Consider the following 22,181-nt stretch of genomic DNA (forward strand, 5'->3'; position numbering starts at 1 on the left):
CATTAATACAGGTAACAAATGGAGGACAGAGGAGCCTCTTAAAGAAGAAGTTACAGGTCTGTGAGAGCCAGAAATCTTGCTTGTTTGTAGGTGACCAAATACTTATTTTCCACCATAATTTGCAAATAAATTCATAAAAAATCCTACAATGTGATTTTCTGGATTTTTTTTCTAATTTTTTCCGTCATAGTTGAAGTGTACCTATGATGAAAATTACAGGCCTCTCTCATCTTTTTAAGTGGGAGAACTTGCACAATTGGTGGCTGACTAAATACTTTTTTGCCCCACTGTAGATTCCCCCCCGGCCCGCCGAGAAGAGACCAGAAAGAGGGATGCCGGCCACAGCCCATTATGATCGACATGCTATGTTACCAGGTGAAGGAAGAAATTCTCAGAGCAGCAAGAGAGAAGACAGGTGACATGGCAGGGATCTACAATTATGTTCTTCCTAGACTATTCTAAACGAGTTAACGACCGGAGGATGGCATTCAAACATGTCAAAATCGATCTAAAGTCGCCGAGGATCGAGTTCATGCGTTTTCTGCGTTTTCCTGCTACACTGGAGACCAAACTCAAGGGAGCCAAGATCACACGTTTGACTGACAAGACGAAGCATCAGCCTTCATCCAGAGAAGATCTGCCAGGGAGGACCGCTGAATCCAGAATTATATTGGATGCAGGACTATCAACGTCTGTCTGACAAGTGCCTTTGACTTTGCATTGCTATGATTAGACTCAGCCCTAGAGCTGGATTTGACTGGACTGTTTCTTACCCGTAGGTTCTTTTTTTGGGGGGGGTTTGTTCAACATCACACTAGCTAGCTGGCTAACATTAGCTAGTCAGATAACTTGCTAAATAGCGATTTTCGTAAATTAACTTTATGACAAAAAAATATGCACTAACGTTTGTCTCTACATTAACTAACATATTCCTCTCAATTGTAAATGTTTTTCTTGACTCGTTATGACGTTATAACAACTTACATCTGGTTCCACCGTAATGTTTTGTCAGCCATATTTGTTGAAGAACGCCACAAAGGCAAAGGGTCGCTCGCTTCAAAATTCGTCATTGGAACCACTCGATATGATTGGTCATTTAAAACCTTGGGAGCCAAATGCATAATGAGTTTTCTAACTCCCCCTTGTGATGGTCTGGAGCAATGAAGCAATTAACCCGTGGGGAGTGGCTCCAATAATGTATCATCTGCTACAGGAGCAATTGTATATCCCTATAAATAAGATTAAAGTACATATATAGATACAGTACCAGTCAAAGGTTTGGACACACCTACTCATTCCAGGGTATATTTTTTGTGGAACTGTAAGAATGAGCCCAGTGTTGAGGGACTCTGACATCCCAGGGGCATTACACACCTCAATAGCAGGGCATTAAATCACACATTCACAACCAGGGTTAAAAACAGGTTATCACACTGACAGCCAAAACAACGAGTTTTCACCATAAAGACACAACAGCCGCAAAGGAAGGTATTAACACAGACCAAAGCAACAACATGAGCACACATCATTCTGAAAGCAGAAGAAGACTAGAGGAAAGGGTATGAACAAAGCAGCACAATGCAAACAGTAGCTTGGAGCCATGGAGCCAAGACTGTGACTGCACTGGGTTTGTGTCCTTGTGTACACTGTCGCCCTCTAGTGACGTCTGAGTTAAATGCCTCGTGTCCACTCACACATTGGAAAATATTGGTGGGGATTAGGGTTAGGGGGCAGGTCTTACTAGGATACAACTGTGGTTGAAAGGTGGGTTGAGGCGTCATTCTAGGAGAGACAAACTGAGGAACTTTGACTGGCTGTGCTGAGGTGGGGGTGGTGGTGGCCTGCACCTGAGACAAAACCACAGCAAATACTGTATTCTCTACTGGAGCTGCAGACAACAGTTAGATCTGAAAAAATATTTGAATTCCGCAGGTAGTTTTACAGAGAGAAAGATGAGTTTGTGCCAAGTGCCACCACTGCCTCAAAGCACCTCCTCATTAAGAGACATTCTCAATTTTGGCCATGCATATTTCCATACAAACATGTTCAACCCACCTTGCTCTAAGAGACTTTGTAAAACAGAAGAAAAAAAAGGTTGAATATTTACTGCTTAATTTGAACACACTCTGGGTACCCCAAACTGCCACCAGTTACAAGAGAAAGAGTTTGAAAGAGTTGAACTACAAAGGATGACAATGATAGTACTGTAAAATGTACAGGAAGTGAATGCCCCTTACCACAACTGGATTCTTTGACACCAGTCGCACGGACTCTGAACCCTGATTGATCAACCTGCTGGCCACCTGGAGGTTGACTGGTGTGTTTCGGGAGATGGAGTTGTCAGAGATGATGGCGCCGGGCTTGGAGGTGTGGCTGATGGCAGTGACCGTGGAGGGGGGCTGCACCACGACAGAGGCAGGCATGGTGGGAGTGGCAGCTTTCAGCACTAGAGGTAGAGTCTTAGTGGTGATGACTGGGGTGACTGCCAGCATCTTCTGACAGCGAGAGGAGAGAAAAAATACAATTAAATAAATAGTTGATAAATCAGAGTGCAGAGAGACAGAAGAGAGAGAAATTAGATGAGATGGGGTCAAAAAAAGGGAGTGGAAAAGTGAGCATAATAATGCCAAATCCAACAAATATGAACTAATGTGAAGCCCAGTGACTCACTACTAAGGCTACATTCATTAAACCATTCCCTGGAGGAGGGAATCTTTCCTCCCGATTATATCAAACGCCACAGGAAATCTGCCAGCCGAGCACGTACATCTCACTAAGAGCTGGAGATAAATCTACAGTCATGAATGACGGAGGATTTACAACATGGCTGTGTCTGTCTAGCCGGGAACGTGGTCCGCGAGGTCATGGGAACGAAGAAGTACTACCTGAAAGAACTGGCATGGCTGAAGGTCATCTGATAACGTAGCTAATGCCAGTACAGAGAACCATCCAGAGTATCAGGGACTTTATCTTAGCATGATTCTTCACTCTCTATCTTTATAGTAGTATATGATTGTGAACACTGACAGGTTTGGGGCTTTTCAGGGCAGGCTAGTGTTGCAAACTTTCCCAAACTGCCTAGGTTTTCCATAAATCCTGGTTGGAGGATTCCTTGAATCAGGAGAGAATAAGTTATCCAACAAGAAATCATCCAAATGGTATTTCTGAAAAACCTGGGAAAGTTTCAGGAATGTTTCTAGGCTACTGCAAAGTTATGACACAACAAGCCTTTGTGCAACATAACAAGCAGCTGAGTTGAGCTAAGGTTGACAGTGTCTGTGGACTTGTGTGGCTACCTGCTGCAGGGCCTGGGTGTGTGTGGTCTGCTGTAGGGCCAGCAGAGTGGCAGAGGAGGGGATCTGGAGGACGTGTTTGTCTGCAGCCGGCACCTGCACCGTRACCTCTGGCTCCTGTTTCACCAGCAGGTCCTTCCTCAGCTGCTCCACAACGCTTTTCTGGAGGACAGAAGTGAGAGGGGGAGAGAAAGAGGGGGAGTCAAAGAGGGGTGAAGGATGGTGAGAGAAGAGTGGGAAAAGAGCGGTGAAGAGCATGGAGAGGGAGGGGTGATGGGGAGAGAAGAGGGGATGAAGGGAGAAGAAACAAGATGAAGGAAAGCGGATTGAATAAAACTCCAATTGAGTTTAGTGTCACTGTTCCCTTTAAATGTTCTGTACCCTTTTTTGGCCATAACCCCAACCGGTGATTAACAATGTATTATGGTAACTACTCAAAAGTCTCTTATATCAACATTTGCTAACAACTGGTCGTCAAATCAAGTCACTTTCATTGTTCCACGTTGACATAGTTAAAGGTTAATTCATGTTGAGAATACCGAAATGTGGCTTTAAGACCAAACCAACTTTTGTGACTTAAATTTGAGGCCAGGGGCTCTGACATTTCACTTTGACAACAACTGCAGTTCTCACAAGAGCAAAATACCAAATTAGCATCTGCAGCAATGCCAAGTCATTTCAATAGTTAATTCCGCTACTACGCTAACACAAAACGATTTTCCCGACAGGGAATTAGACCTGCTCTGAGGAGGGGTAGAGACTGGGGAGCAGAGGAACAGGCAAGTATGAAATAAGTACTGTTGCAGTGCACTCTCATTCGTTCTAGTAAATATTAACGCATGGAATAGGCCTTAGGCCATTGAATATGCAGTCACTGTGTCAAACCAATAAGTGTGCGTACTTCCAGAAATGCTTACTTCCAGTTGCTTCTCTTTGTTTTGTTTTGCTCATCATATTAGCTGCAGTATGCATAGAGCTGCCTTTCACACTTTACTTGACACCCAGTGTCATAACACGTTATCTGTGACATTGTCATAACCTGTCATAATATGGTAATAACACTGTCATGACGCATTTAAATCTGTTGTGACATATGGCATTATTTTATGGCTGGTTACAACCCCATACATAAGTGACAAAACCCACAACACCTACCACACCATAGCTTACTTATCAACAGTATGTTTATGTTATATAACATTTTCTGAAACTGACCACATTAAATTATCATTGTAATTGCGCACAAATTGATGTCAGACATCCCTACCCCAATGCTCTGTTGCTGATGACTGGGATGAATACAGGAGCAGGACGAGAAACCCTCTTTTTGACTGATGACTGACATAAGGGCATGCACGTGATAGGCCTATCTGGCTTATATGATTATGATGGTCATAATGCTTCTTGACAGTGTCATAAAGTGTATTTTCTTTGTCCAAGTAAAGTGACCGAGGATGGTCATAACCCGTGATAAACTAGATTCAGCCAGGGGCCAATTTTCTTTTTTTTTGCGGATGGTCAGGGGGCCAGAACATAATAAAACAAATAGATTAAAAATTAACTTCAAGAAGCCTAAACAGATATAATATTTGACTAAACCTTGATTACATTTGGGGACATTCCCCTCCGTAGGGTGCCGTCTTTTGGATGGGATGTTAAAATGGGTGTCCGGACTCTCAGTGGTGTCATGACTGTCCACGAAAATCCAAAAAGATCAGATTTGCAATGAATAACTTCAATCAGATGGAAATAACTAGTGGGGTTTACACAACTCACGTCCTGATGTAAATCAAGGGATAAGATCCAGGCCTGCGCTCTCCAAATTCACCAAAGGACTGTGCTTTGTCTCAACAGACCTTTTTCCCGCAGAAACTCTAACACGTTCAAAAACAAATACTGGAACAATATTTCTAGTATATAATGTGGGGAATGGTCAGAGGCGATCTATAGTCATTTTGTTTGTTCTTTTGTYATGTCATTATACATTTTATAAAGGAAATACTGTAACTTGGAAAGTATACCCACTACATATTTGAAGTTTCCATACTGTGCGTTGTGATTGTAATATTAAAAATGATTAGTGTTTTTGTTAAGGAAGGGATGTGATTTAAGAAGTTATAAGAGATAATTGTTTTCCATAAGTTTGCACAGTGAGTAATCACCGCCCTGGAATGAGGTCGGGGAGRGTGCCAGCCTGCCGGAACGCCCCTTTCGAGCAAAAGGTATAAATTATGAGTTAAGAAAAAAACACATTGAACCAGAAAAAACGTGAAGCGGTAGCTTAAATGGTTTGAACATTGAATCTCAACATGAGGTTGACAAACTCACCTCCCGGACAATCACTGGTATAGCTAATATAGCTATTAGCTATACCGGACACTGTGTCCAGCCACAGTGTCCGATTTCAAAAAGGCTTTACGACGAAAGCACACCAAACGATTAGTTAGSTCAGCACCTAGTCGCAGAAATACACAGCCATTTTTCCAMCCAAAGAGAGGAGTCACAAAAAGCAGAAATAGAGATAAAATGAATCACTAACCTTTGATGATCTTCATCAGATGACACTCATAGGACTTCATGTTACACAATACATGTATGTTTTGTTCGATAAAGTTCATATTTATATCCAAAAATCTTAGTTTACATTGGCTCGTTATGTTCAGTAATGTTTTGCCTCCAAAACATCCGGTGATTTTGRAGAGAGCCACATCAATTTACAGAAATACTCATAATAAACATTGCTAAAATATACAATTGTTATGCATGGAATGTCAGATTTCAAAATAACTTTTCGGAAAAAGCACACCATGCAATAATCTGAGTACGGCGCTCAGACGACAAATTAAGCCATACAGATACCCGCCATGTTGTGGAGTCAACAGAAGTCAGAAATAGCATTATAAATATTCACTTACCTTTGATGATCTTCATCAGAATGCACTCCCAGGAATCCCAGTTCCACAATAAATGTTTGTTTTGTTCGTGAAGTCCATCATTTATGTCCAAATACCTCCTTTTGGAGCYCATTTAGTACACAAATCCAAACTCAYGAGGCGCGGGCAAGTCCAGGCGAAAGTTCAGAKGAAAAGTCATATTACAGTTCGTAGAAACATGTCAACCAAAGTATAGAATCAATCTTTAGGATGTTTTTATCATAAATCTTCAATAATGTTTCAACCGGAGAATTCCTTTGTCTGTAGAAATGCAATCGAACGCAGCTAACTCTCACGGGAGCGCGTAAGACTGAGCTCGTAGCACTCTGCCAGACCCAAACAGACTCAAACAGCTCTCATGCCCTCATCCTTCACAGTAGAAGCATCAAACAAGGTTCTAAAGACTGTTGACATCTAGTGGAAGCCTTGGGAAGTGCAATATGACCCCATAGACACTGTATATTCGATAGGCAATGACTTGAAAAATTACAAACCTCAGATTTCCCACTTCCTGTTTGGATTTTTTCTCAGGTTTTTGCATGCCATATGAGTTCTGTTATACTCACAGACATCATTCAAACAGTTTTAGAATCTTCAGAGTGTTTTCTATCCAAATCTACAAATTATATGCATATTCTAACTTTTAGGACWGAGTAGCAGGCAGTTTACTCTGGGCACCTTTTTATCCAAGCTACTCAATACTGCCCCCCAGTCACAAAGAAGTTAAAGAAGTTAAGTAGGATCATCCTGTTACTCTGCTCACACATCGTATTACGCTACTCTCATCACCGCATTGGGGAACCATCGATACAGCTGGCTAATCCTATCTTCAAAGAAGCATCATTAGGAGTGAATGGAAGGAAAATCAACTCATAAGATCTGTTCAGGACTACACGACAAGTCACCGGACAACTACGAAGAAGGACAACAGGAGAAGAGTTGTTGGAACCATTTCGGACAATCAAATCAAACTTTATTTGCCACATGTGCCGAATACAACAGGTGTCGACCTTACAATGAAATGCTTACTTACAAGCCCTTAACCAACAATGCAGTTCAAGAAAGAGTTAAGAAAATATTTACCAAATAAACTAAAGTAAAAAAATATATAAAATGTAACAATAAAATAACGAGGCTATATACAGGGGGTACCGGAACTGAGTCAATGTGCGGGGGTACAGGTTAGTCGAGGTAATTTGTATATGTAGGTAGGGGTAAAGTAGATAATAGATAATAAACAGCGAGTAGCAGCAGTGTAAAAACAAATGGAGGGGGTCAATGTAAATATTCCAYATGGCCATTTGATTAATTGTTCAGTGGCAGGTAGCCTAGTGGTTAGAGTGTTGGGACAGTAACCAAAAAAATCWGTCGTTCTGCCCTTGAACYAGGCAGTTAACCCACTGTTCCCCGGTAGGCAGTCATTGTAAATAAGAATTTGTTCTTAACTGACTTGCCTAGCAAAATAAAGGTTAAATAAATAAAAGTCTTATGGCTTGGGGGTAGAAGCTGTTAAGGAGCCTTTTTGTCCTATACTTGGCATTCCGACATCGCTTGCCGTGCGGTAGCAGAGAGAACTGTCTATGACTTGGGTGACTGGAGTCTTGGACAATTTTTGTGACTTTCCTCTGACACCGCCTAGTATTTAGGTCCTGGATGGTAAGAAGCTTGGCCCCAGTGATGTACTGGGCCGTATACACTACCCTCTTTAGCACCTTACAGTCAGATGCCGAGCAGTTGCCACAGTGATGCAACCGGTCAGGATGCTCTCGATGGTGCAGCTGTAGACTTTTTTGAGGATTTGGGGACCCATGCCAAATCCTTTCTGTCTCCTGAGGTTTGAAAAGGTGTTGTCGTGCCCTCTTTACGACTGTCTTGGTGTGTTTGGACCATGATACAGTGGTTCCTCCTTTAAAAGTTGRGAGCTTGCACCACAGGACTTAAGAGGTACCTAGTGTCACAGCTTCATTGCTCCAGACCACCGCAAGGGGAGTTAGAGCACTCATTATGCATTTGGGTCCCAAGGTTTTTATATGACCAATCATATCGAGTAGTTCCAATGAWGAATTTGACGCAAGCCCCCCGTCGCTGGTGACTTTCTTCAGCAAAGATGGCTGACAAAACATTAAGTGGAAGCAAATGTAAGTAATTATAACATAACGAGTCAAGCAAAAGACGTACAATTGAGAAGAATATGTTAATGTAGTGTCAAACATATTTTTTTGTCACAAAGTTAATTTACAAAAATAGCTTTTTTTTTAGCAAGTTAGCTGACTAGCTAATATTAGCCAGCTAACTAGCTAGTGTTATGACATGAGTATGAAATTGTAATTCATGTTTAATGTTTTAGGGACTCCTGAGAAAACCAGCAAACCAGGCTGTCGTCTTGTGAAACAGTGGATGTAAAGAATCTAGCTAGCTAAAGCATTTACTGCAAATTGAATGTACAATTGTGTAAGCTTGCTTTGCTTATACTTGCCATGCAATGCAGCTGAAGTAACATAGCTAGCTAACTATTTACTTGCTTATTGTGTAGTGGAGGATAAAAATAAATGTATGCCTATGGATGTGTAGCTAGCTATAGTATGTAGCTGATCTGCGTATGGACCCTAAAACGTTTGGTATGAATATTAGTTCAGAACCTATGAACCTCAGCTATCATAGTTGTTGTATTGACTTCAAGACTGAATGGCATTAATGAAGCCTATGGATTGAGTAGAATATAATAACTTTATTGTGCCAAGGATGCAAGTCCTATATACATGCAGTTATTACCACACATGAGATCCCCACGTTGTATATTCACTGATCATGTACTCTTCCTTGGCAAATAAAGGTGAGGTTCAGGTATGAATCTCTGTGAGACATTCTTTTTCAGTCATATCRAATACCAGGTGTATCAAATTCCATTCTTTGAATGATGGTGTGTCTGCAAGTATGTATTACATTTATACACTTCAACAGTGTTTACCACTCCTGCTCCTGGGACATCAATGATTACACATTGTAACTATGCAATAGACTAGAGACATGATTTAAGTAAAGGCTGATTTGTAATTCATATATACATAAAAAAAAAACAGTACACTACACTTCCTATGCATATCTAACTCCCTTCATCTGCATTAATCTGAGGACACAGGATAGTATTTCAAAGAGATACTTAATTTCAACCAGTGGGGAATGTGAAACACTTTATTGAAAGTTCATTATCCAGGTGTTATAAATACATAATAAATGCATTATAAATATTATAATTGTAATATCATATTCTAAAATACAAGTTCAATCTGTACACTTCAATGCACATATGGTGTGCATTATAAAAAAAAAAGAGAAAGAAAGATGAGGTGGAAAGAGAGGTGTAGAAGACCGAAAGGGAAAGAGGTAAGAGCAGAGGAGCAGGGAAGACAGCATATGATTAATGAATTACAGTGCTACAGTGCTAGTGTCTCTAGCGGTGTCTCCTAACCAGCCAGTTGGCCCGAAGGTTATCTTAAGAGCGGGTGAGGTGGCGATGATGGAACTGGCTTCCTCTCTCACATCAAAACATACCTGCAGACGAGAGACAGATGGATAGAGAGGGAGCATGATTAAGCCTAGTTTTTTTTTTTATTCTAACACGGTCAGTCATCATAACATACAAACATATCAAGATAGCTAGCTAATATGAAGTTAGGTAGCTGGTCAAATGTAATTAACTTAGCTAGCTATCTATACAGTATGTAAACTAGCTAGCTACGTTAGCAGCTCAATTGAGTTAAAATGCACTGTAGCTAGTTACTGTAGCTATACATTGTTTCTACAACCTTGAATAGGTTCTCCCAGCCATGTGGACGATTGAAAACAGGGCAGCAAACTTTGTTTGTCACCAGAGCGGTTTAGAGCATATTACTATTGCCTGTGAATAATCCGACCGTCATACAAACTTGCTGTGCTGTATTCTTGACGCACAACTGAATGTGCTGCCATATCCTGCCAGCAAGCCCACAAGCGAGCCACTCAGGCAGACAATGAAACGTGGAAGAGGGCGAGGAACGAGATGGGAGTAACAATCCAGGCTATTTAACAAGTGGAAAGGGGGAAAAGTAGCATTATTATCATTAACCCTGCATTATAATTATATAAAAGCCCCTTAGATATTTAGTGTTTCGACAGCTGGAGGCATTTTGTTTTCCACAAGCGTACTGTAGCAGGCTGTGAATTCTGGAAACAATGTTTCTAGGAAGGGCTATTAGCTGAACAATAGACTATTCAACCTTTACTAAAGAATTGTCTAATAGCCGAGCTAGGTGTGAAACCCCCCCAACTTGCAACAAATAAATGTTTTTGACCTTTCTAAGGCACTGCATGCATCTCAGTGCAAAAGGAATTACTACGGTTCCTGGTTTGAATACAGGCTGTGTCACATCCGACCGTGGTTGGGCGTGCCATAGGGCGGTGCACAATTGGCCCAGCGTCATCCGGGTTTGGCCAGGGTAAGCCACCTTGGAAAAAATAATTTGTTCTTACCCGACTTGCCTAGTTAAATAAAGGTTCAACTTAAAAAACAACTGGCGACAACCGCAGCGCAATCAATAGGAGGTGAACAGTGGCTGGTGCAGAAAATATAGCTAACTTGTTATGCAAGTGTTGCACACCAACAGATGGAGAAAACCTACACCAGTCGAGCAATTCATTTCAACAATAATCTTCATTTGACTTTACAAACAACAAGAGGGCTTAATTGGAGTCTATTTCTTCGGAGCTTAATTATTATTAAATAACTGGCTGAAGCAGGTTCGATACCCATGCCGGCCGCCACCGGGAGACCCATGAGGCGGCTTTTGGTTTTTATTTAGAATCCTCAAATCCTCTATATGTAATTATCAGCGGAGTCACGTCATATTTTTCAATATACTGTAGGCGACATGAGTCTCACTAGTGTTGAGTAATGTGCTGTTAAAAGTGGTGTAGGTCTTATTTATTTAAAGGGRATATTGAAGTTAGAAGCAATAGGATTTGAAGCAAAAGCATATTTTAGCACCGTTTCGCGCTGCTTTGAGACAAGCATGGCGACTGGTCTTGATAAATCAATGAGATTTTTATTTTCACTTAATCTCCATTTGGGTATTGGTTAGACTAGAATTAAAAAATGAGGGTGCCGAAATGCTCTTAGTGTAACCTTTATTTAACTAGAAAAGTAGGTTAACTTCACTAGGGTAGAGAGCAGCATTGGGAATTTTGGATGAAAAGCGTGCCCAAATTAAACTGCCTGCTACTCAGCCATAAAAGCTAGAATATGCATATAATTAGTAGATTTGGACAGAAAACAATCTGACGTTTCTAAAACTGTTTGAATGATGTCTGTGAGTATAACAGAACTCATATGGCAGGCAAAAACCTTAGATATTAACCTTAGATATTAATTTATTATTGGTGGAGAATCACATCATTGAAAACATTTTTTTTTAGATACCCTGTAGGCCTTCCATAGGCGAAATGAGTATTGGTAACACTACAATTAGGGTGAGGAAATGTTATGCCCCTTAGAAATAAATTTAGAATCCTCCGATCCTCTTATGTTGTCGCCTACTCCCGACCGCCACGTTGAACAGCGCAATATTTTCGTGGGGGGGTTTCGTTTTAAAAAATTTGCGGAATAGAAACACCATAATATTAATCAAATTCATTAAGCCAAATTTCTTAAAATCAATCCCATGTACTATGTTATTACAAAAAAAGGTTTTAAATTCCCTAGTAATGCCAATATGGCAGACTATCAAATGCTTCTCAAAGATGTCCTCTGATGGTCAACCTAGCACTAAAAAAATGTCTGACAATTAAATAACGTGCCATAGAATGCTGCTGCAGCCCGCAATGTGGGAGGAACCACTGTAGTTCGGTCCACTACACCCCGTTGATGATAATGGGGGCCTGTTAGGCCCAACTTTTCCTGTAGTCCACGATCAGCTCCTTTGTCTTGCTCACATTGAGGGAGAGGTTGTTGTCCTGGCACCACACTGCCAGGTCTCTGACCTCCTCCCTATAGGCTCTCATCATTGTCAGTAATCAGGCCTACTACTGTTGTGTCWTCAGCAAACTTAATGATGYTGTTGGAGTCGTGTTTGGCCACGCAGTTGTGGGTGAACAGGGAGTACAGGAGGGGACTAAGCACGCACCCCTGAGGGGCCCCAGTGTTGAGGATCAGCGTGGCAGATGTGTTGTAGTCTACCCTTACCACCTGGGGGCGGCCCGTCAGGAAGTCCAGGATCCAGTTGCAGAAGGAGGTGTTTAGTACAAGGGTCCTAAGCTTAGTGATGAACTTTGTGGGTACTATGGTGTTGAACGCTGAACTGAAGTCAATGAACATGGGGCGGCAGGTAGCCTAGTGGTTAGAGCGTTGGACTAGCAACCGAAAGGTTGCAAGATCGAATCCCCGAGCTGACAAGGTCTGTCCTTCTGCCCCTGAGCATGGCAGTTAACCCACTGTTCCTAGGCCGTCATTGAACATAAGAATTTGTTCTTAACTGACTTGCCTAGGTAAATATATAAAAAACAGCATCCTCACATAGGTGTTCCTTTTGTCCAGGTGGGAAAGGGCAGTGTGGAGTGCGATTGCGTCATCTGTGGATCTGTTGTGGTCTAGGGTATCCGGGATGATGCTGTTGATGTGAGCCATTACCAGCCTTTCAAAACACTTCATGGCTACCGATGCGAGTGCTACGGGGCGGTAATCATTTCGGSACYTTACCTTCACTTCCTTGGGCACAGGGACTATGGTGGTCTGCTTGTAACAGAGCCATACAAGCGTGCTGCTTGTAACAGAGCCTTTCCATGGCTGCCCCATTCCCCGAGACATGCCCCGCGAACCCAGGTATTTCACGTAAATACATTCACGATTTCTTGCTCAAAGCGGGCGGCGATTCGTGTGCAAAGTATATGTTTACTGCTGTGGTGTGATGTGCGTTTTTGATGTTTGGAAAAGTGTGGCGCTAAGTGAGTGACAAAGGAAATGGTTGCATATCCCAGAACCAATGTGTGTCTGTGAGCAAGGGTTGTGAGAGAGAGCTTTCAAATTTTGTGCAGATGAGGGATATACATTTTGAAATGAATTATACATCTAATTTATTTATTGTCCTATGATGAGGGAATGGTCCCTAACCCTATACCCTAGACACCCACCTGAATGACCCATACACTAAAGAGAAGTCACTATCTGTTTTATGGGCTTGCTGTAAGCTGCCTATATGTAGCCAAAACAGAAAGATAAATGCGGTCAGAGACCTACTGAGCCTGCCTGGCAAGGTTGGTCCTACAAAGCCAAAGCCCCCTGTTGGGGGGGGGGCTTTGCATAATATACAAGGAAATTCTCAAAGCTGCTAATGAGAACCTTGACGACCTTGTACCTAGCCGGTGGGGATTCCGGTGAGGTGCCTCCACCAAGGAAGTGGCAGTGCTGGCAACACTAGCTGCAGTAAGAGGGGTCATACTATTGTGGCCCTGGTGGCACAAAATAATCAAAGGAATGCACAGAGATGTTTGGGGAAATGGTCACAAACGGGGGACCAGCGTCTGTGTTTCAGGGGAACAGGGTGGATCTGATCTCCATCACCTTGGACTTGACAATGGCAAATTTTTTCACATTTTTGCTCGATCTTGCATGCTCTCTCAAAAAGCTGTAACTGTATATTCATTCATAAATTAGGTCCTTTCTTGAGTTGGGCTCTGGGATGTAACAACCTTTGAGCATCTGAGCTTATGGTTGAGTGTGGGGGAAAGGGGTTGAGTCTATCCCACATCTGTTGTAAGGGGGTAAGGATGTGTCATGACTTGCCCTTTTGGGTGAGAATCATAGGTGCCAGATCCCCCCCCCCCCACCACCAGTTTTATGATGGTCGTAAATACCTTATAGAAACTCAGCCTTTGGGTTTGGCAGGAGTGAGGGGAAAGAAACCTCTTTGTTACAAGGAGATTCCTCCCACCAAAACGGTAAAATCAAAAGATTGAATAGTGAAACAATATTTCTGTAATCCAAACAGTTGGAAATGGAGGGGGGGCTTAAACAATCCTGTCGAATTTGTTCTAATTTGTGATGTAACTAAGGACAGTATAACAACATCTCTGAATGTGTATATTTCCCAGTGGTCAGATTCACATCCAAATGTTGGGGAACTTATACTTATATAAATATGAAACTATTTGTGAAAAGATTAAACGTGATGTTAGCCATATAAATGAGAGAATTGTTTTTCATGTAAAGTCTTAACCAGTCAGCGACCACACCTGCGTGAGCACAGACATTATGTCGGCGTCATGGAACACCCCCTTTTCGCAATAAAATCCACTTCTAATGAAAATGTACATTAGACCAGACAGCATGAAGCGGTGGCTACATGGCTGAGAAATGGTTAAGAAATCTACAAAACTAAAGACCAGAGAACGTGAGGACATGCGTCCCCACAATGAAATGGTTACCACTCTATAGGCCAGCGAGACCAACAGTGGGAGCTGAAAGGTACGGAATGGCTAGACACTCAAACTTTCTTGAGTGAAGAAAATGAAGTCTACACAGGAACATTCAGTCTGCAGATGTTTAAGTACTTCATCTACAAAGTATTCGCATTTCCATGAGCATAGTTCTCAGCTGTATGTATGTAGTGGGTCCATTCTGTCCCCACCCCTTTCCATTGTCTACCAAGCCGTCATATTGGGTTTAATCCACAAGGGACTTTTCATTGCATTATGTAGCAAACAATGTGTAAGGTATTCTGTTTGTGTGTTTATGTAATTATGTGCGATTATTTAGTTAGTTAGTAAATAAACAATTTGGGGAAACTCAAAAGGGGTGACGATATTAATTAACAGTAATTTTGATCCGAATGTGCAAATTGCCAAACAGATCCACAAGGTACATCGAATATTTTAAATATGTTATTGGACCATAAACAGATTTTGGCTCATTAACCTTTACGGACCAAATAATGATGATCAACGCTTCTTTGAAAATATATATAACAAATTATCAATCCTACAAGCAATACAAGACTCTATTATTATGGTGGGAGATTATAATACTGTTTTAAATTCCTCAATGGACCGCGAAGGAAATAACACTACATACTATCACCCTCATGCTCTTAAGGAAATCATGAATGTCATGGATATATTGGAACTAATAGATATATGGAGGSTTAATATACATGGCGGAGGCCCAATCAAGCTAGTCATCTTGACTTCTTTCTTATGTCATTCTCGTTGGCACCAAAAGTTTTTTTTTAAGTGTTGAAAGTAGGGCTGGACGATATGGACTAAAAGTAATATCTCTTTTTTTTTTTCAAAGGTTTGGACGATTCACYATGTATATCTCGATTAGAGGTTGACCGATTATGGCCGTTTAATTAGGGCCGATTTCAAYTTTATAACAATCGGTAATTGACAACAATTTTGGATGCCGATTATGGCCAATTACATTGCAATCCATGAGGAAACTGCATGGCAGGCTGACCATCTGTTACGCGAGTGCAGCGTCAAAAGGACCTCGTGGCTACAAGGAGTCAAGGTAAGTTGCTAGCTAGCATTAAACTTATCTTATAAAAAACAATCAATCTTCACATAATAACTAGTTAACTACACATGGTTGATGATATTACTAGGTTAACTAGCTTGTTCTGTGTTGCATATAATCAATGCAGTGCCTGTTAATTTATCAACGAGTCACAGCCTACTTCAACTTTGCCAAACAGGTGATGATTTAACAAAAGCGCATTCGCGAAAAAAATCACATTCGTTGCACAAATGTACCTAAACATAAACATCAATGCCTTTCTTAAAATCAATACACAGAAGTATATATTTTTAAACCTGCTTATTTAGTTAAAATAAATGCATGTTAGCAGGCAATATTAACTAGGGAAATTGTGTCACTTCTCTTGCGTCCAGTGRAAGCAGAGTCAGGGTATATGCAACAGTTTGGGCCGCCTGGCTCGTTGCGAACTGTGTTTCTTCCTGACAAAGACCGTAATTAATTTGCCAGAATTTTACATAATTATGACATAACATTGAAGGTTGTGCAATGGAACAGCAATATTTAGACTTAGGGTTGCCACCCGTTCGATAAAATACGGAACAAATCTGTATTTCACTGAAAGAAAAAACGTGATAGTTTCAGAATTTGACCATATTAATGACCAAAGGCTCGTATTTATGTGTGTTATTACAATTAAGTCTATGATTTGACATTTGATAGAGCAGTCTGAGCGGTGGGAGGCAACAGCAGGCTCATAAGCATTCATTTAAACAGCACTTCACCGCGTTTGCGAGCAGCTCGTAGCAGTGCTTGAATCACAGCGCTGTTTATGTCTTCAAGCCTATCAAATTCCGAGATTTGGCTGGCAATACTAAAGTGCCTATAAGAACATCCAATAGTCAAAGGTATATGAAATACAAATGGTAGAGAGAGAAATAGTCGACGCGTCATAATTCCTATAATAACTACAACCTAAAACTTCTTAACTGGGAATATTGAACCACCAGCTTTCATATGTTCTTAGGTTCTGAGCAAGGAACTTAAACGTTAGCTTTTTTACATGGCACATATTGCACTTTTACTTTCTTCTCCAACACTGTGTTTTTGCATTATTTAAACCAATTTGAACATGTTTCATTATTTATTTGAGACTAAATAGATTTTTATTTTAATGTATTATATTAAGTTAAAAAAAAGGGTTCATTGTTATTCAGTATTGTTGTAACTGTCATTGTAATTGTCATTATTACAAATATATTATATTTTAATTTTATATAAATTTTATAAATTTTATATATATAAAAATCGGCATTGGCTTTTTTTTGGTCCTCCAATATTGGTATCGGTGTTGAAAATCATAATCGGTCGACCTCTAATCTCGATTTCTTGCTTAAAAAAGGCCAAGACATAATTCTTAATTGAATTTTCTTAATATATATATTTTTTTAAATATACAAGGCTCAAAGCCTATTTGTGCAACACAAATGAACAACACACCACCACATGTCTATTCTATTCTTTAGGAATGTTGGACCACTATCTATTTGAATATGTTATATATATATTTTGATTTAAAATGTATTAATTATTTAAATTTGTCATTATTAAAACAGCCTGTGGTATTTGCTATTGGATTGGCAGAATGACCAACTACTAACACATTAGCTACACTGGACTGAACATAACTTTTTTGAATGCACTTTAATTATCCAATGTCACACTTACCGATGGCGAGGTGAAGCCTGTGCCCAAAGCACTGCAGGCGGGTCCAGTTGTTCAAGCGCAATGCTTTTATCATGTTGCTCCCGCTGTCAGTTGTCATGCACACCTATCAGTATTCGCTCATCTTCCATGATGTTTAGAGAGTCTTTGGGGAAGTAAGATGTCTGGAGGCAGACATTGTGCAATTTCTAGTCTTCATTTATGTAGTGGACTGTCAAACTTAGTTATGGCTCTGACGTTCTGCTCGACCATAGATTGGCTGTGGTGGAAAAATAAGAAACACTAGCCAGCTTCTCTGCGACTCTTTCTCGGGTAGCAGAGTATAATCGCGGCAGGGCTTCTTCCGTGAAATACTTGCGGCTTGGAAGCTGATATTTGTGGTCAACTGTACCTAGCCGATTTTTAAAGCCTGGCTTTTCTACTGTAAAGAATTGAACCATGACTTTCGCTATGTAATTGGTCACTGCGTCCGTTATCTCCTTCCACCTCAAACTTTTCTTGTCATAAGCGATAACGTTTGAAAATGAAACGGCTATGGTAGTTTGTCTTTAAGTTTGTGAAAGGCTGTCTAGGGTTGTGATTGGTGGATAACCTCTGCATGTGTTGTCAAGCAATTGGGACATGATTCGACACTGGGCTGACAGAGAAGAGACAGTGAGATGCTGCATTTGTAAATTGTCACAACATTATAACAGAACCTCGATTCTTGCGATACAGGCATTTTCAATATCGTGCAAAAAAACTCAATATATCGCCCAGCTCTAATTGAAAGGGGATAGAATGTGGTCGGACCATCAGATAATTGGCATATACATTACTCWTACTGAATTTCCACGTGGGCGAGGATATTGGAAATTGAATAAAAGCCTATTGGATGATAACTTGTTTTTAACTAGGACAGAGGAATTTATAACTGAATTTTTACGACATAACATAGGTACAGCAAATCCGCTTATTGTATGGGACTTATAAATGTGCATTTAGAGGTCATGGAATTCAGTACTCATCTCTAAAACAAAAGCAAGTTAGGTCAAAGGAGTCCTTACTTACAAAGGAAATAGAAGATCTAACAGAACAGATTGATAGCAATCTGGCTCAGAGTAGGCTCAGAGTAAGTTAGAAGAAAAACAAAAATAAATGGAGGAACTCATTCAACAAAGATCAAGTGTAATATATTATAATAATAAAGCAAACTGGATGGAATATGTGGAAAATGCAACAATTTTTTTTTCTTCTCTTCAACATAGAAATGCTACCAAAAATAATTTACTGAAACTTGTTAACTTCTTTGATATAGGGGGCAGCATTTTCACTTTTGGATGAATTGCATGCCCATAGTGAACTGCCTCCTACTCTGTCCCAGATGKTAATATATGCATATTATTATTACCATTGGATAGAAAACACTCTGAAGTTTCTAAAACTGTTTGAATGATGTCTGTGAGTATAACATAACTCATATGGCAGGCAAAAACCTGAGAAAAAAGAGAGTGGTCGATGTTAAAGTCATCGCCTATTCAATTCCCTGTAATATATGGATCTGTTTGCACTTCCTACGCCTTCCAATAGATGTCAACAGTCAGTAGAACGTGGAATGAAGCTTATACTGTGTTGTGGGACCGGATGGGAGGTGTTTGAGTCAGTGGTCTGGCAGAGTGCCAGTTCTTGGTCACGCACTTTCCTCATGATATCGTCATGCGTTCCATTACTTATAGAGACTGAAAAGAATGCTCCGGTTGGAACGTTATTGGATATATATGATAACAACATCCTGAAGATTGATTCTCTACTAAGTTTGACCAGTTTATTCGACTTGTAATATAACTTTTTGAAGTTTTTGTCCGACGTTTGCCTGCATCTGCGCGAGCGTTTGGACACATTATAGCAAAATTAGCTAATTGGACATAAGTAAATGGACATTATCGAACAAAACAACGATTTATTGTGAAACTAGGATTCCTGGCACTGCATTCTGATGGAGATAATCAAAGGGAATATTTATGATGTAATTTCGTATTTCTGTTGACTCCAACATGGCGGGGAAATGTTAAATCTGAGCGCCGTCTCAGATTATTGCATGATTTTTWWWTTWWTTTTTTATCCCATTTTCTCCCCAATTTTCGTGGTATCCAATCGCTAGTAATTACTATCTTGTCTCATCGCTACAACTCCCGTACGGGCTCGGGAGAGACGAAGGTCGAAAGCCATGCGTCCTCCGAAGCACAACCCAACCACGCTACAACCCGGAAGCCAGCCGCACCAATGTGTCGGAGGAAACACCGTGTACCTGCCCCTTGGTTAGCGCGCACGCGCCCGGCCCGCCACAGGAGTCGCTGGAGCGCGATGAGACAAGGATATCCCTACGGCCAAACCCTCCCTAAACCCGGACGACGCTATGCCAATTGTGCGTCGCCCACGGACCTCCCGGTCGCGGCCGGCTGCGAGCAGAGCCTGGGCGAACCCAGAGACTCTGGTGCGCGAGCTAGCACTGCGATGCAGTGCCTAGACCACTGCGCCACCCGGGAGGCATGAGTGCTTTTTTTACTTTTTTTTTATCTGACACAGCGGTTGCATTAAGAACAAGTGTTTAATTATATGTAAAACATGTATCTTTCATCAAAGTTTATGATGAGTATTTCTGTAATTTGACGTGGCTCTCTGTAATACTCGGATATTTGGAGGCATTTCTGAACATGGCCCAATGTAAACCGAGATTTGGTGGATATAAATATGCACATTATCGAACAAAACATAAATGTATTGTTGTAACATGATGTCATATGAGTGTGCATCTGATGAGATGTTCAAAGGTTAGTGATTAATTTTATCTCTTTCTGCTTTTTGTATACTACTATTTTTGCTGGGAAATGGCTGTGTTTTTGTGGCTGTATGTACTGAGCTAACATAATGTTTGGTGTGCTTTCCCCGTATCTTTTTGAAATCAGACATGTTGCTGGATTCAAAACATGTGTAGCTTTATTTGGTGTCTTTCATGTGTGATTTCATGAAAGATAGATTTTTATAGAAATATTTTTGAATTTGGCGCTTTTGTTTGTTCGGCAAGTGGACGTTAGCATCCACATATCGAGAGAAGTTAACTTCTGTGGTGGGGGCAGTATTGAGTAGCTTGGATGAATGGTGCCCAGAGTAAACTGCCTAATCTCAGGCACAGAAGCTCAGATATGCATATAATTGGATAATTGATTTGGATAGAAAACACTCTGAAGTTTTCTAAAACTGTTTAATGATGTCTGTGAGTATAACAAACTCATATGGCAGCAAAAACCTGAGAAAAAAAATCCAACCAGGGTAGAGAAATCTGAGGTTTGTAGTTTTTCAAACTCTTGGCCTGATAATACAGTGTCTATGAGTATATTGCACTCCTAAGGCTTCCCACAGTCTTAGTGTCTGTGGTCACCACCTGCAGAATCACTCCTTTATTGGGGGTGTCTTGCTATTGCCTATAATTTCCACCTTTTTGTCTATTCCATTTGCACAACAGCATGTGAAATTTATTGTCAATCATATTGCTTCCTAAGTAGTTTATTTCACAGAAGTGTGATTGACTTGGAGTTACATTGTTTTTGTTTAAGTGTTCCCTTATTTTTTTTGACAGTGTATTTTAAAATATTAAAAGGTGGTGGATTATTGTTTTTTCTTCAGTTCTGCACACAAATTTTCTATAGGATTCAGGTCAGGGCTTTGTGATGGCCAATCCAATACCTTGACTTTGTTGTCCTTAAGCCATTTTGCCACAACTTTGGAAGTACGCTTGGGGTCATTGTCCATTTGGAAGACCCATTTGCAACCAAGCTATAGCTTCCTGACTGATGTTTTGAGACGTTGCTTCAATATATCCCCAACATTTTCCTCCCTCATGATGACATCTATTTTGTGAAGTGCACGAGTCCCTCCTGCAGCAAACCACCCCCGTGCTTCACGGTTGGGATGGTGTTCTTCGGCTTGCAAGCCTCCCCCTTTTTCCTCCAAACATAACGATGTTCATTATGGCCAAACAGTTCTATTTTTGTTTCACCAGACCAGAGGACATTTCTCCAAAAAGTACGATCTTTGTCCCCATTTGCAGTTGCTAATCTTCCTTGCTGAGCGGCCTGTGACCAAATTTTATAGGTCACATACACATGGTTAGCAGATGTTAATGCGAGTGTAGCGAAATGCTTGTAATGCTTGTACACATGTTACTGTCAAGTTTAACACAACAAAAACACTATCTTTGGGCTACACTGAACATTATTACATTGTACACTTTCWGCTTGTYAACATCTGTCCTACAATGTGCCACCAAAGAAACTGTGTGGTGTTCCTTTCACCTCTATAGTGGCATGCAGCTTAAGCCAGGCCCAGCTCCAGCTACACTTGATCTCTGAATCCACTTGTTGAATAAGAAACACCTCATTTTCACCTAATTCTCTCATTCTGAAAATTAACCACATACTGTAGAGGGAAYACTTTAGTTAACAGATAGTGGTTAGTTCGTTAGCTAGTWAACATTTCAGATTGCCAGGGTCCAGTAAGCAACTAARGCGTTATAACTTGAGGAACGACAAGGAGTKGTATACCAGTWAATACTATAGGGAATTGGTTAGGTTACTAATGTTAGCTCATCTGATTTTGTAATGATAGTTAGGTAACGTTAGCTGTCTGACTTTATTAGCAAGCAAATTTTCACACCATAAACTCAATTATTTGATCAGATGAGTTGGCTAA

General features: G+C 40.7%; 1 protein-coding gene across 6 annotated transcripts in view; it reads right to left on the bottom strand.

Moving 5' to 3' along the window:
• Positions 1-22,181, bottom strand: part of LOC111953010 (PHD finger protein 21A) — a 118,398-nt gene that overhangs the window by 45,666 nt on the left and 50,551 nt on the right. For 5 of the 6 annotated variants that reach the window (XR_011474233.1, XR_011474232.1, XR_011474230.1 and 2 more), the window contains 2 exons: positions 3,297-3,455; positions 2,238-2,495 (listed from right to left, as the gene is read on the bottom strand). Coding sequence is in view for 1 of the 6 variants with exons in the window: in XM_023972070.2 (XP_023827838.1) it covers positions 2,238-2,495; positions 3,297-3,455 (417 nt within the window). In the remaining 5 variants the exon portion in view is untranslated. The remainder of the gene's footprint in view (positions 1-2,237; positions 2,496-3,296; positions 3,456-22,181) is intronic. The other variant, XR_011474231.1, reaches the window with a different exon arrangement.

Source organism: Salvelinus sp. IW2-2015, linkage group LG26, assembly GCF_002910315.2.
Source record: "Salvelinus sp. IW2-2015 linkage group LG26, ASM291031v2, whole genome shotgun sequence".
In the NCBI taxonomy this organism is placed as follows: Eukaryota; Metazoa; Chordata; class Actinopteri; order Salmoniformes; family Salmonidae; genus Salvelinus; species Salvelinus sp. IW2-2015.